Source organism: Drosophila mauritiana, chromosome X (genome assembly GCF_004382145.1).
Source record: "Drosophila mauritiana strain mau12 chromosome X, ASM438214v1, whole genome shotgun sequence".
In the NCBI taxonomy this organism is placed as follows: domain Eukaryota; kingdom Metazoa; phylum Arthropoda; class Insecta; order Diptera; family Drosophilidae; genus Drosophila; species Drosophila mauritiana.
The window spans coordinates 17,563,132-17,577,758 of record NC_046672.1 but is presented as its reverse complement, the minus strand read 5'-3'; the positions used below and the strand labels follow the sequence as shown (position 1 = coordinate 17,577,758).

At 39.1% G+C, this 14,627-nt stretch overlaps 1 protein-coding gene across 4 annotated transcripts in view; it reads right to left on the bottom strand.

Annotated features, from left to right (window-relative positions):
* Nucleotides 1–14,627, bottom strand: part of LOC117148571 (probable Ras GTPase-activating protein) — a 41,390-nt gene that overhangs the window by 15,868 nt on the left and 10,895 nt on the right. For 2 of the 4 annotated variants that reach the window (XM_033316034.1, XM_033316035.1), the window contains exon 3: nt 14,015–14,207. In XM_033316034.1, coding sequence (XP_033171925.1) covers nt 14,015–14,207 — 193 coding nt within the window. Of the gene's footprint in view, nt 1–448; nt 997–12,328; nt 12,366–14,014; nt 14,208–14,627 lie in introns of those variants that run through there. The other 2 variants (XM_033316032.1, XM_033316033.1) reach the window with 2 other exon arrangements.

Genomic DNA, 14,627 nt, shown 5'->3' with positions numbered 1-14,627 from the left:
GACTTCAAAGCGGAATGGCCGAACTGACGAACTGACGAACTGCCCAACTGTTCAGCCAATCCAGTGATGATTGTGAATTCTCATTCTCGATGATGTCACATCCGTCTTCCATCCAGCCATCCATCCATTCATCCTCTTGGGCAGTAATGTGATGACAGATACAAAGAAGCTGGGGGTTCTCCGATTTGAGTAGACAGCTGAATCATTTCAATTTCTTAGTCTTTACACACTTAAAGCTCAACTTTAACTATATCCTAGCGTACACATATAAAATAAAGTTAGTTGCTTTAAAAGTTGTCTAAAAATGTGTGCCATTCCATACTGCAAACTGACTAATAGTAAGAGCTACATATGTTTGTTTATCCCTAAAGTTATCCATTTAAAGTTTATTGCTCTTTCAATAACCCAGTGATATGCCCCTCAAGTGTTAGGTGTCACATCTACTTACTCCTGCCCGTGGCCTCCAGAGTGGAGGCACCCGATCCTGTCCCAGACACTCGCTCCTGCTCGCTGCCCTTCATCAGCTGCAGCGCCTGCAGTATCTCCACATCGGTGTTCATCGTTCCGTGAATGGGCGGCGTGGGTGCATCATCCCGCTCGCCCCTCAAACAGGAGGCCAATCCCCGACCACGGGGCATTGTGCTCCTCCGCAGTGCCGAAGTCGGCGGTGGCTGCTGTTCCATGGTTCGCGTGGCTGGATTTAACGTGGAGTTCTGCGGGTTCTGGGAATTCTGGGGGGCAGTACGCGGCATGGAGTGCATCTTCCTCTGTTGCGGAGTCGTCGAGTTCGCCGTCTGCATTTGCACCTCGTCGCTAATTGCCCGCAAAGCACCGCAATTCATTCTGATTTGGTTAGCTGCTTTTCTATTTGGTATCCTTGCTAAAGTTGCCTTTGCAGATTTTTGGTTTCCGTTGCCGTCGTTGTTTTGTTAATTTTATCATATATATATATTTTTTTTTTTTTTAGTTTTTAGTGTTTAACCTTGACATGGTTTCCTGTGCGACAAAGGGGCAGGTATAAATTTCAGATCACAACACTCGCGAAGGGCGAAACACATTTGGCCTGGCTTGGTCGATTTCATTAGGCGTTTTAGGGAGTTTAAAGTTTAGGGACTAGAGTTTCTATTTCAATTAAGCGAACAACATTAGTGTTGCATTCCATTAAAATGTTTTCTTTTCACACAATTACACATATGAACTGATCTCGGACATCCATCCCCATTTCTTTCGCTCAAACAGGGCTGTTTTTCGTTTTTCTTTTTGGGCCCAAACCATCTGACATCGCCGGTTTAACTTGGCTTGGTTTCGCTTGCCTGCGTCGGCAATTAAGATTTATGGTCATGGCGTGTTGGGCCCTGTAAGCGCACCCCTACCGGTTTTACCGCCCTCAAAAACGAACAAAAAAAAAATAATAATAAATAAAAATAATAATCTAAAGTCCTACGACAGCGACTTTTTTCGGGCCTCTAAATATTGTTCAGCTAATTTTTCCAAGTGGTTTTTCGTTCTTTTGCACACGCGCGACTGCGCCACAAAGGAAAACATACAGATAATACAAAAACTATGTATGAATGTATTAGCCTTCAGTGTTTTGGCTTACATTTTCCTTTTAAATTGTACAATTTTACGCTCGTTGGGAATTGAAACGAAACGGAATTGAAACCAAAACGGAATGAAATGGACATGAAATGTTTGTTTATGTATGAGCAGCTGTGGGTGTTTTTTTTTCTTTCAGTGGGTGGGGGTTTTACACATCAGATCGAGAGAGAGAGAGAGAAATAGAGAAATCTGCAGAAGAGAGTGCATAAATTATTTAGCCCCCTCAAGATTGTTGTTACAAAGTATAAAACAACTAATAAGAAACCATTAACATAGCGAGCACTATTCAGTTCTAATACTTGTTTTAAATATTATAGTTAAAAATCTCCATTTATCTGGCAGATAGCTCGACTTTAAAGCCAGAGTTTTCCTCTTAAATGTAGGCGCCAATCGATAAATGCAGGCCAATTAAATCGCCAGCAATCATAATGTATGCAATCAGCCCAAGGCGCTAAAAATCTGTAATGATTGAGGAGCTTCGGCTTTCTCTTGTTCGGTTTTTGCATTTTCCCCTCTGCGAAAAAGAAAAAAAATATAAAAAAAATAAAGAGAAAAACCGAAAATGGGGTTTTGCTTGTACGGCGGTGTGAATTCTAGGCCTCAATTTTGTGGTTTGCTGATTTCCATTACTGGATTTTCCTCTTGCGTGCGTTTCGCGTTTTTATTTTCGTTTTATTTTCTTTTAGTTTTATTGTTATTAAAATAATTTTCCATATCTGCTTTCAATTGATGCGTGCCCGAAAAGAAAACTGGTTGCTAACCATCATATTTTTCTAGCAATTGAATTTTTTGTGTGCGTGCTCTGGTGATAAACATAAATTTCGCCACAAAGACTTGACTATTTTTTCATTACTTTCTCCAACGGTAGCGACGACAGACACGCAGCAGCTGTTCTCTAGCTGCCACTCTTTTCCTTGCTACACTGCAAGAAATTTAACTAGATCTATGTATATGTATCTAAGTAAAACTTGACGTTATATACCATGAATCACTCGAGAAATGTAAATATACATTAGAATATACACGTTACATACATTACACGAGTTTGAATTTTTGGATTGTATATGGATAGATTTGAAATTAGGTTCTAATAATAGAAAGTAGAAAACCTTTTTTGATAAAACATTTCTTAAAACATTAGAAATTACTTTTTTTTTTTGGAATTTTAACTAAGTAGAGATTAGAAAAGAAAGAGAAATTGGTGTGTTTCAAAAGCACCTGAATTGAAATAACTTAAAGGCTGCTTTAAGTAGAGATGAGATACTACTCAGGCCCTAAGATACATTTTCCCATCGATTTAAGACCTTGAGTTTGCCGATTTTCTGTAAGTGTAGGCCTTTATCTCATTCACGCTTCTCTGGTTATTCGAGCGAGTCGCCCACGTTGGCACCTGTGCGCCCAGAACGGGCCGACCGGACTCTCTTTTGTCCACCGTCCACCTTCCATTTAAACGGAAGTGCAAGCCAATGGCCAGAAGTGCTCAGAATTCGATATGCTATATGCTGTATGCCATGGCGTACTATGCACAATATGGTCACATGACTCCTACTCCGCTTCCCTTTTCATTCCGCCGGCGACTGATGATGTTTTTATATGGGAAAAAGAGAAAAACTCCAAACAAAAGCGACAACTGCAACGGATGCGCCATATAAAGGCAGCATGCAACGCTTCAAGCTGAAAGCTCTTTTTTCTCCATGTGATTCCTTGCTTTTTTTTCAATTTTTTTTGCTGATTAATGCAGCCGGCGTTGGCGTCACAATGTGTTTGCTTTATTTACGTTGTTTGGGGCTTTTTGTTTTTTGTTTTTTGTTTTTTATTTTTTATTTATTGTTTTTTGAGGGCGTCTCGTCCGCATAATGAATAATTTGGCAGAGATGCATTTTTGCACGTCGATGACGATGATGGAAACAACAGCAGCAACAACAAGCTCAAACATCAGCCAACAACGTCAATCCAATCATAGACTTTGCCCAGACTCAACTGATTATATATGCACCAATGCCATTTGCACCATTGCGCTCCCCCGAAGAGGGGGGGGGGGGGGGGGGGGGGGGGGGTTGAAGGGGCAGGACCAGGTGATAAGCCACGAAAGGTAAAGACTTGCCGCACTCAAGGTGTAAAGAACAAAACCACAAAGATTCAGTGGAAGATGATCTTCCATTTCCGCCACACCTATGTGATACCGAGAAATCAGGCTGTGTAACTTTTCCTTTTCATATATGTACATATATTAAATATATTATAATATATTATAGTTTAAATGAGATTAAAAATACCCATTTCGCAACTTCTTCTGTAGCCCATTTATGTTGGCAAAACTAAGCGTGGCAACCACCCATTCTAGAGAATTCGCTGTTCATTCCCATTTCATTTCGGCGGATAATGATTCCGTTCCGGAGAAGTTCAAAACCGCCCAGAAGCAAGGTCCCACACAAAGCCAAAGCTCATTAGGTTTACGGCTAATATATATATTATAATGAGTATCGCCTTATAATAGGCACTCTGGTGCTGGTTGTCTGCCCTCGTCGCGGGGACGTGGGAAACTTTCCATCCATCCATTCATCTTTTGTCGCATACTGCTCGTATAGAACACCACGCCATCAGAGCGAAACCGGTGTTTTCGATCGCACTTGGGTTATGCAAGCGAAACTCTCGCCAAAACAGGCACTCCCATTTCGCTAAGTGTAATTATACGGATTCTGATATATTGCGAATTTTTATCAGTTATCTATCTATATACATTATATAGTGTATGATATAACAAAGGAAACTATTACTCATTCATTCATTCTCTTTAAGTAAGTCCTAAGTAATATTTAAAATGTGGTATTATCTGTAACTATTTTCCAAATAATAAAGATATTATACTGCAACCCATGGAACAAAGTAGCGTTGCATCTGAAATGTAATGATATGATACCATCTTTTCAGCTCGTACAACCTTTTAAATCACATCCAAACAGTTTGTACTGCTGTGTGTGAAATTTTAGATAGCCGTTTTGCCGAGTGGCGGCGGGTTCATGGATCGTGGACAATGGACTGGGTAGCCAGACGACTTGTGTATTGGAATTGAATGAAAAAAAGGCCGTGGGCCCCGTGCGCCGGTCCCCAGGTCATTTCCCTCTGCGCGAAACAGTCAGTTGAGAGATCAGCATCTGACAGAGGTACACAGGGTACGGTAACTAACTAAAGTAACTACAAGATACATCGGGCGCGGAAAGAAAAAATACATAAAATAAGGCAAAAGGCAGAGATCTTAGATTTTTCTATTATGGCATTTCTTTCATCTTCTACTTATTTTTTTTCCATTCGCATCCAAGTGGTGGCCCGCTCGTCTTCATCAACATTTTCATTTTCCAGGCTCTTTTTTTCCAGCTCTTTTCAGTTTACAAACGGCGAATTGAAGTCGCGGCGTAATTGACGTTATAGTGATGAGATGAGATCAAAATGGACCACAATGATTGCGGCGATAATTGCGAGACAGACGGGCACACAAATATTCTTTTGGAGCCACGCACCGCGGAATGATAAATGAAATGTGCCAGGGAAAAGATGCAGCGATACCCGGAGTTCGGATACGCGGAAAAATCAACTGGTGGAGAAACCCGAGGGGGTGGGTGTTTTGATTCGGAAAAACTACTTCTGAATGAAAAGTGTTAATGTTCCAGAAAAATGAGCATAAGATTCGCCGACAAACTCTTGCAGAAAAATGTTGAAAAATAAATCTATAAATCAAAACTAACATCAAGTTAAGCCAATGATGGTTAGATCGATAGGACAGCACATGTTCCTATATTATACCATCTTAAATCTGCATAATTTGCACATAAAGCATTCAAATGAACTGCACCCAAAATGGAATTGAAGTGAAGAATAGATGTCTGCAAAGTATTAAGCTGCAAATATGGCTTAAGTAAAGGGTTTCTAATAATTCCGTCAATTATGGCGGAGCTTCGCCATAAAAAAAACAGACGTTCCAAGAATAACGTTAAGAAGCAAGTGCTGGTACATCTGTTTTTGGAGAAGTGTATACAGTAAGTACCCCACCCGTTTTTCAGGTGATTTCCAGAGGGGTGGGTGGGCATTATTGTGTGAGCTTGTGATTCATTCAGAACAATGGCGATCTAATGATGATGATGATGATTATTGCAAACAACAACTAGGTAAACTATACTGACCAAGTCAGAGGGAGGTGGCAAGGTGGCAGTGGGTTGCAGGGGTGTAGATGAACGGGGGTCGGATGAACGGGGGTCGTGGTCGTTGATCCACAGTCAAATTAAATTACCAACCAACCACAACGAAGTAACAACGAAAAAGTGAAATTGTTGTTGCTCTCGTCCGGTTGTCATTGAAGGCACGTTTTCGTATTTTCGACGGATATTCGCGGTTTCTCATTTGAAGTGATCAGATAAAAAAAAAGTGGAGTGCGGGGCGGGGCGGGGCGGGGCGGGGCGGGGCGGGGATGGCGTACGTATCTCAATCCCAATAAAGGGAGTTCATGTAAAGGTATAAATACGTGAGCGGGAATGATTTTCATCGCAGATTCGAGTTGAGACATCGAAACCAGTTGAGATACTCAGCAAATATCGTGGGAGCATCGAAGTTCGAAGAAAGCGTTCTAAGTTCCCAAAATTAACTCAATCGCAGCTTTAAACTGGAACTCCCATATCAGTACATTGATGTTTATTGTCAGAAATGAATTCATTTATTATGAAAGTAAATGAATGTCAAGTTAAACCACCGTTGTATTGTAGTGTTGTGTAGTGAATATTGATCATGCAGATGTTATCGCAAGGGAAATTGTGTTAATTTCTGGTAATTTCAGCGCAATTAGTAGCTGTAAATGGGCTCATAAAAGAGAGCTTTCCAGATCGCAGCGATTACGATTACTAGAGTGCACTTACTAATCTACTGCGCTATACTGCTGAACACCATCCCCTGATGACTGGGGGGAGCCAAAGAAAAGCTATAGAACTATAGAACTTGAATACCGTTATGAACCCGTCATCATCAGCATGCGACTTGCTGTTTGAGCCACTTTACTTTCGCAACAAAACTGAGAAATGGTGTTGTATGGGGAGCGAAAAAAGTGCAGACATATGGCGAAGACAACGCAATTTTCACACGATGAACTTAACTCGTAGTAGCCCCTACTTTGGACCCCCTTTCCCAACCCCATCCCCCCACTAAATCTAGCCCCCTCTCTGCTCACCCAATATATTCGTGTCAACATGTGTTGTGTTGCATATTATGTAAATTATTTGCTGGGCAAAAAAAAAAGAAAAGAAAGAGCAGCTAACTCATTGTCTTTGTGCAGAGAGAAACATTCCTGAGGTTACTAAATAATATAATATTATAATTAAACTAAAATAGAAACACATTTTATTTAAAGAGGAATATATCTGTATAAAATTGTGTTAAAATACTTCAAGTTTGATTTTTAACATGCTTTGTCATTCAGAAGCTTTAGAGTTATTCTCCCTATTTTCTCCGAGTGTCTATCTTCCCTCTCTTTCGCAGCCCCAATTGCGGTCTCTTTCGTGGGCTAAGTAGCACCCAATGGGCCATCTCCAGCAGACAGGCCACAACATTGTTGACCATGTTGAAATACATAAAGCAATTTTAACTGTTTTAATGCTTTTTTCACTCCGCAGTGCGAGCGAGAGAGTGAGACAGAGGGTTGGAGAGAGCGAGAGAGGTAGCATAGGGCAGGGGGACCTATGGAGCTCATATTATTTCTGCCTGCTTCCATTTTATTACCAGAAAGAACTGTGTGAACTTGTTGCTCGCGCTTTTCCTTTTCATTGCTGTAGTTTTGTTTAGTTGTTCGTGCGATTATTTTTCCAATTTCTTCTCGTTTTTTTCTTCTTGACTTGCTAAATTTAGAGTAGTGTAGAGAGCTTAGGAAAATGAAAACTTGTGTGTATTTTTGGAAATGATTTCAAACGCATCTCAAGGTGCGAAATAAACAAATTTCTCGCCCGATCTAAACAAATCAAGCGTACCGAAAAATTTCGGTTCTGCTCGTCAAAATATAAACAAAATCAGCGGGATCGTTTCGATCGTGTTTACATGGGGCCACAGTAACAACAAATATGTGGAACTGATTTGGAAAATACGAAAATTTGCATCGAGCAAAGGCGTATGTATGAATATGACGCTTTGCAGTGACTTCGTAGTATCCAAACCACATTGTAAAGTAATAAATATAACAATAAACATGATAATCGAACATTCAAAACACAATGAATCATGTACTGATTTATGTAATACCGACAATCAGCCTAGTATTTCGTTTGTTCGGCTCTTTGGTGGCCAAGAAAATGAAGGGTTTTCTTGTGACCTTCGTTTGGGTCTTCAAATTAAGCGGCATGATCCATCATCGTCTGCTTTATCACTCATCCAGCACAACGATTAGGTTGCTGCCGCCACTTGATTATACAATCGAGTTAATTTGATGTTTCGCTGGCAGCAATTGCCACCATATCCATGTCCATACACCATGCACCATACACCACACACCGTCCATACCATATATATACCATATATCCCATATAGATCGGGGCGTGTCCCGGACCACAGAAAAGCGGATGATTGTACATCCCATACGTTTGTGCATTAGCCAGTGCGATGACGACATCTCTCAAATGTGTGGCAATCCGCGGACGGATAGACAAGTGGAAGATACAGATACAGCCACGGATACAGATACATTTACAGACGACTCAGCTACGGATACGCAAAATGCCGACAGACAGATAGATTTATGACATATATGAATTACTAACTGTGCCGCTTCGCTAATTGTTGTTATTGCTGCTTGCTTTTTGCCACAGTTATGACTCGAATTATTCAATTTTTAGCAGCAACGAGAAATCAACAGAAACTTCAAAGCAACGGAAATGCAAAAACAACCCGCACTCATGTGAAGGAAAAGAAAGGAAAACTTCAAGCAATCGAATCGGAAATACCCTTTTTTAAAAAAAAAATAAGTATAATTACAAATATAAATAAGTAACATACATATATAGAGATTCTTAAGACATTTCACCACTATACAGTAGACTCATTGTAAAACATGTTTGTTTTGCGCACTTGTAGCGCATCGTGCAAATCGCTGTGGCCGAAAGAAAATGCAATTGGCCAAAACCAGCGCCACAGCCAGATAAAAACTGAAAAAGCAATTTCCAAGCGTCCGCCGCCCGTTGCAATGCATTTTAATTTGACTTTAACTATTTGCGCATATAATTAACAGCAGCAGCAGTTAGTACACATAAAACAAACAGATGGATTCTCCCTATTTACAAGGAAATATAAGAAAAATGTGCTAATATGATTTTTTTATGGCAATAATCGATTAAAATACCATTCTTTTCAGTTAAATAATATTACAAGTTATTTTTTTATAGGTTTCGAATGCTAATGCGAAGCCCTTTTTTCTCTCAGTGTATCGCTTGCAACAAAAAACATCGACTGCGTGTTATTCATTTTGAGTGGAAGGGGATCGCATTGTCTGGCAATTTCGCCCGCAACAATGAGATATATAGCCATATATATGTATGTATATTTGTACATATATCTCCTCGTTGGATAGGCTCGACAACTACAACTGCCAACAGCAGCTTGTTCGCTATAATAACTCAAAAAAAAGCTCTCCAATGTGACATGTGCCAGCCCCCTTTCGTTCAACCCCCCTCGAAAACGCCGCCCCTCCTTTGGCCATTCAGGCAATGCAAATATGAAGCTTTGTTTCCATGAACTCCACCGAACAAACAGCTGAGCTGAGCTGAGAGAGGGGAGATATGAGAAGGGGGGAAAGCGCAGAAAAACTGGGAGAAAAAACGAGGAAACCGAGTGGAAGATCAGCTGACAACAAAGCAAAGAGAAGGGCAAGCAAAAACAAAACAAAATAGTCGAAACAAAAAAAAAAAAAAAAATAGCACAAAGATCTCAAACAATTACACACAATTCCCTTGTTACAGTGACTAACAAAAGATGATGGCCACAAATTTGATCGACTGCTGAGAAATCGTATGGCTAAAAACACTTTGTTGCCAACAAAAGGAAGCTCCTAGGGGGGCCAAAACACTGGGGTTATAGCGCTAGTTTCCCCACAATATAACCACCATCAAAATATTGTTACGAAAAAAAAAATAACTATGCAATACCTTCACCATCATATAATATCTTTGGGTTCTTCAGCTAGCCTTCGTTAATTTTAAAAATAGGAAATATTCGCAAATATATATTTTATGCGCAATTGTTGGCAGCATTTTTAATCAACTAAGCACTTTTGTGGAAAATTTTTGTTTTAACTGTTTTGGATCTGAAGAACTTAGGGAATCATTATATATATATCTTCTTTATCTTTACAGTTCTGACAAATCTTTTTTATGATTTATTGTATTGCGCTTTGTTATTCGATTAACTAATATCATAATATCTGTAGGTTTTGAGTTATCAGTTATTACTTTAAAATGATTCAGTAACTAAATATATATATTTAAATATCATCTGTCACAAATCAAACGAAATTTTCAACACTTTACTTTCAGCTCGTTTTCAATCTGCTACATTTACGGCTACCAATAAAAAAATCGCATTGACAAGCTGTTAACCTCAGTTTATTAATTTAGCGAGCAGCAGAACTACTGGCATTCAAAAAAGGCACAAAATTGAATGAATAGAATGTAGAAGTCAAAAATTCATAGAGAACATGATGAAAACAGCGATGAATGCAAATTCTGAAGCCAAGTGCTATTTTCGTATGATATTCAGCAAGTGCAGTTGCAGCTGCATGTGGATCAACGATTGTTGATTTTGCAGTTGCAATTTGTTGCAGTTGTTCTTGGCTCTGAATACTATACTATACTATAATATACTATACTCCACTTGTAGTGCGTTCAAGTAGATGCATGTATAAATAAAATGTGGGTCATGTGCATCAAATTATTTAATTGGTGTCAATTGGCGTTGGATTTTTCTTTTCGCTTTTCGCTCGCTCGGCCGCTTTTCTTTTATTTTCATTGCATTTCGTTTCGATTTCCGTTAAGCCGTTTAACTTGATGCTGTTGCTGCAGTTACAGCTGAAAATTGCGTTGCTGTTGCAGTTGTTGCAGTTGTGTCAATAAGCCGGGCTTAACACTTTTGTGTGATTTGCATGGGCCTCGAAATTTTGATTCAGCGCAACTATACAGAGCGAAATCTTCAAGGCATTATGTACCTACATACAATTTTAATTTGAGAAGTGTTTTTCAACTATGCTTACACCAAAGAAATAAATTTAAATTGATACATTTTACAGAAATGTGGCAATTTCCGGCTAGTTAGTTGCATTTTAAAACGTATTTTTCCCTTGGTCATGAATAATACACAATTTCTATTCGAACCTAGCATTTTTAACTGCCATTTATTGCTCCACTTTTTTTCTCAGTGCTCAAAGTAGAAGTAACAAATTTGAACCTGCCTATAATGTGTGTCAACGACTTCTGATTGCAGCAATACCAACAACTGACAAAAAAAAAACAACAACCAGTATTTACAACAAATAACAAACAAGACAGCCAGAAGCTCCCTTATTACCCCCCGCAAAAAAATGGGCACCCCTCTCCAGTGTTGCCATGTTTCAAATTCTTCTGCGATACCAAGGCGAAAAAAAAGACGGCTAATCCGGATACGATTATGGCCGTAAACGGTTTACAGTAACCAAAAAATACAAAAGTAACTGAAACAACAACAACGTGACTTTCCGGTGTCCCTTGAAACGGTGTCAAGCGCTCATTTCCCTAATTTAGTTTACATTTTTCTCCTCTCTTTTCTTATTTCCTTTCTTTTTGCCTCAATTTGGTGTCTTTTCGTGTGCACCCAAAAAAAAAAAAAAAACGCATTTACCTATAAAAAAATGTTTTATAGAAAATAAACATTTTAAGATCGCATTGCCAGAAAAAAAAATGTAAATATTATATTTAATTTGTATAACATTTTAAGTAAAACAAAACCCATGTTATACAAATTATTTGAACTTAAAAACGCATTATACGATCGTATTGCTTTCCTGTGCAGAACCTTAATGAATAATGATCTTTAAAACCTTCAAACTGTAACCCTTTAAGCCAAAAGTATCCAATAAGTATACGTCTAAATACAAACATTGTAATAGTTTTGAGTATGACGAATTAAAGTATTTGAAACGATCTAGAAAAGAAATGTTTCCTGTGCAGCGGTGTCTGTCGTCTGGCTGCTTATATTGCTCAAATAATATGGCCAAGACGATGATGATGAGCTATGTCAGAATGCGGGGGCGGGGTTAGTTCCTTGGCGAGGGGGGTTTGGGGGCGCTGGGGGTTTTGCACTCGCAAGTTTGCCTTTGTAGTTGCCCAGTTTTTTTTTTTTTTTTTTGTATTTTTGTTTTGTATATATTTTTTCGTACGATTTTCACATTCTGTTTGTTTTTGTTTGCATTTATTTTTAGAACATTTTCGAATTCGCAACGCACACGCACGCAGATACAAGCACGGCCCGCATAGTTTAGCCATGTTTTCAGCCATTTTCCATGCTAGCCACCATACGATATTCACTTGAGCCAAAAAAAAAATATTTAAAAAAATATACATATGTGATTAAACGCATAACTTCGTATACTAATGATAAACGTTTCTCTCAGCCAAGCCAGGCCAGTAATTTTGCACTGTTAACTGTTAGCTAAATAATAACAACAATAGCCACGAACCGAACGTAGCGAATTGAACCGCCTGCGCCGGAAGCTTAAAATCGACTGAAAACCGCTGAGAAATCACCAACAAACACGAAACGAAATGAAACGAAATGAGATGGAACGAAACGGATCGAATCGAATCGGAACAGCACAAAGCAAAACGCACGAGAAATACATGCGCAACGTCGCAACCCCTTCTCCCACAAGCTGCGAGCTCCATTGATGGGAACGTTTGGCAAGGCGGAACAAACAGAGAACGCGCAAAGAGGAAGAAAGCGCGGAGGTGGAGAAAGGGGAAGTGTTGGAGAAGGAGGTGAAGGTGGAGGTGGAGGAAGCGGAGAAAGGGAGAAGAAGAAAACATGCAAATGCTGCGGAGAAATTCAGAATGAATACCAAAAAACCAACAACTTTCATCCACATATAAACATGATTCTTTACAAAGTTCTGGTTGTAGTGCGGATATTTGGAAATCAAGCACCAATCTCAAATAACCACCAAACAACATTTATAGTAATTATTGCAGTTTTCGCTTCCAAAAATATACATATATGTATGTATGTACTTAATCCATATTTATTCAATGAATATTGTACGTGCAAAAATGTGCTCGGCATGGCGATCACGCATCAAAACGTTATCAACAGATGACTTACTTACTATGTGCATCCGTTGAAAAGACGGTTCGTATTGCTTTACTTTGGGATCTAAATGTAAATGGGTAGGGGGATTAAAATGTATCCGTTCTTAATGAGCCACACATCTTATAGATTGCCGCACACACCACAGTCGAGCAATAGAACCGAAACGATCTCGCTATCGACGGAAGTGTCGGCTGCACGGACGGCACCTTCCACATGGTCCCAAAACCAAAACCGCCCACCCCTCCCACTGCAGGCACCCCAACCCCAAACCACCTCCCGTTCGCCATTGTGCCGAATGCTCCGGCATGCGTGACGATACAAACAAATTTCCTGACTACTCACACACACAGAATGCATAGAAAAAAACCCAAGACACAGATACACACACCTCTAGATACGATCGAAAAGTGTTACGGACCCACAGCAAAGCATGAACAAAAAATAAAACTGCAATTACTGATGAGCACTGATGAGCCCGCTTGCCGGTCAAATGCAATTAAAGCCGCGCTTGACCACACCAACAAAATCAAATCAAATCCACCTGACGCGAAGCCATATATATTGCATAACACTTGAATAGGGTGATATACCAGTATCGGGGTAGCGAAGAATCACTTCCTTCCGAAGTGAAATGGTATCGTTTCAACAGATCCTATGCAATTAGTTCTTTGTTTAAGATATATCTACAAAAGCAGTCATTCATTAAAATCTTTTCTTAATATCGCAAACATTAATATATCCCAATTTCCTCTTCATATCATTGACCATGACCACACTTTAGATAATAAAACTTTGTTTTATTTCGTACATGTTGTGTTTCATTAATTAATAACTATTTTTAACTTTACACTCAAGAGAATTAAATTTTTGTATTGAAGATTCAAAATATCCTAGATTGTTCCTTTTTAAATTTAACATGGTCACACTTAAAAGAACTCTTCATGATCTGTACTTTAAGGTTGTTTTTCCTTAAAATACTTTAAAGTAAGCCATTTTAAATGAGTTTTGCAAAACTACACAACAGCTTCACCTTCTTTTTAATACGTAAGCTCTTACTTACCTAGTTCACTGTAGAGCGTCGTGTTCAGCACGATGTCGTTGATGCCACTCATGCCGCCGCTGCCCCCAACACACGAATCTGAATCCTCGTTTTCCTCGGCCAACGTCGGCGGTCCGTCCCACAAAGCCTTCGCAGGACGACGAACTCGGTCCAATCGGACCCTTGGAATGTCCTCGTAGCAAACATCGCCTAGCTGAAGATCAATAGGTTGTAAGAATAATAAGCATGATGTCCCAGAAAAATGGAAAATATATGACATATTACAGTTTCCGTTTTAAGCACAAGTTAAAGGTATTTTTCTAAGCTTTCTACATTTTATACAAATGTCTTCAACACAATACTTAAAATGTGTGTTACTTAAAATCACAATTTTAAGACATATAGCAAAATATAGATTGGTAGGAATTAGTATTTTACTGAGATTAAGTTTTATAATTTAGTTTTTAGATATTTAAATTTTCATTTAGTTTCGAAAGTATGTATGTTGCGATCTAAGCTTTTAGATTTTACATTTACATTCTGCTTTTGCACATTAAATAACTGTCCTCAATTCAATTGAATCACCGATGACTTCAAAAAACGGAAACAGTGACGTGTCTTTTCGATTATGATG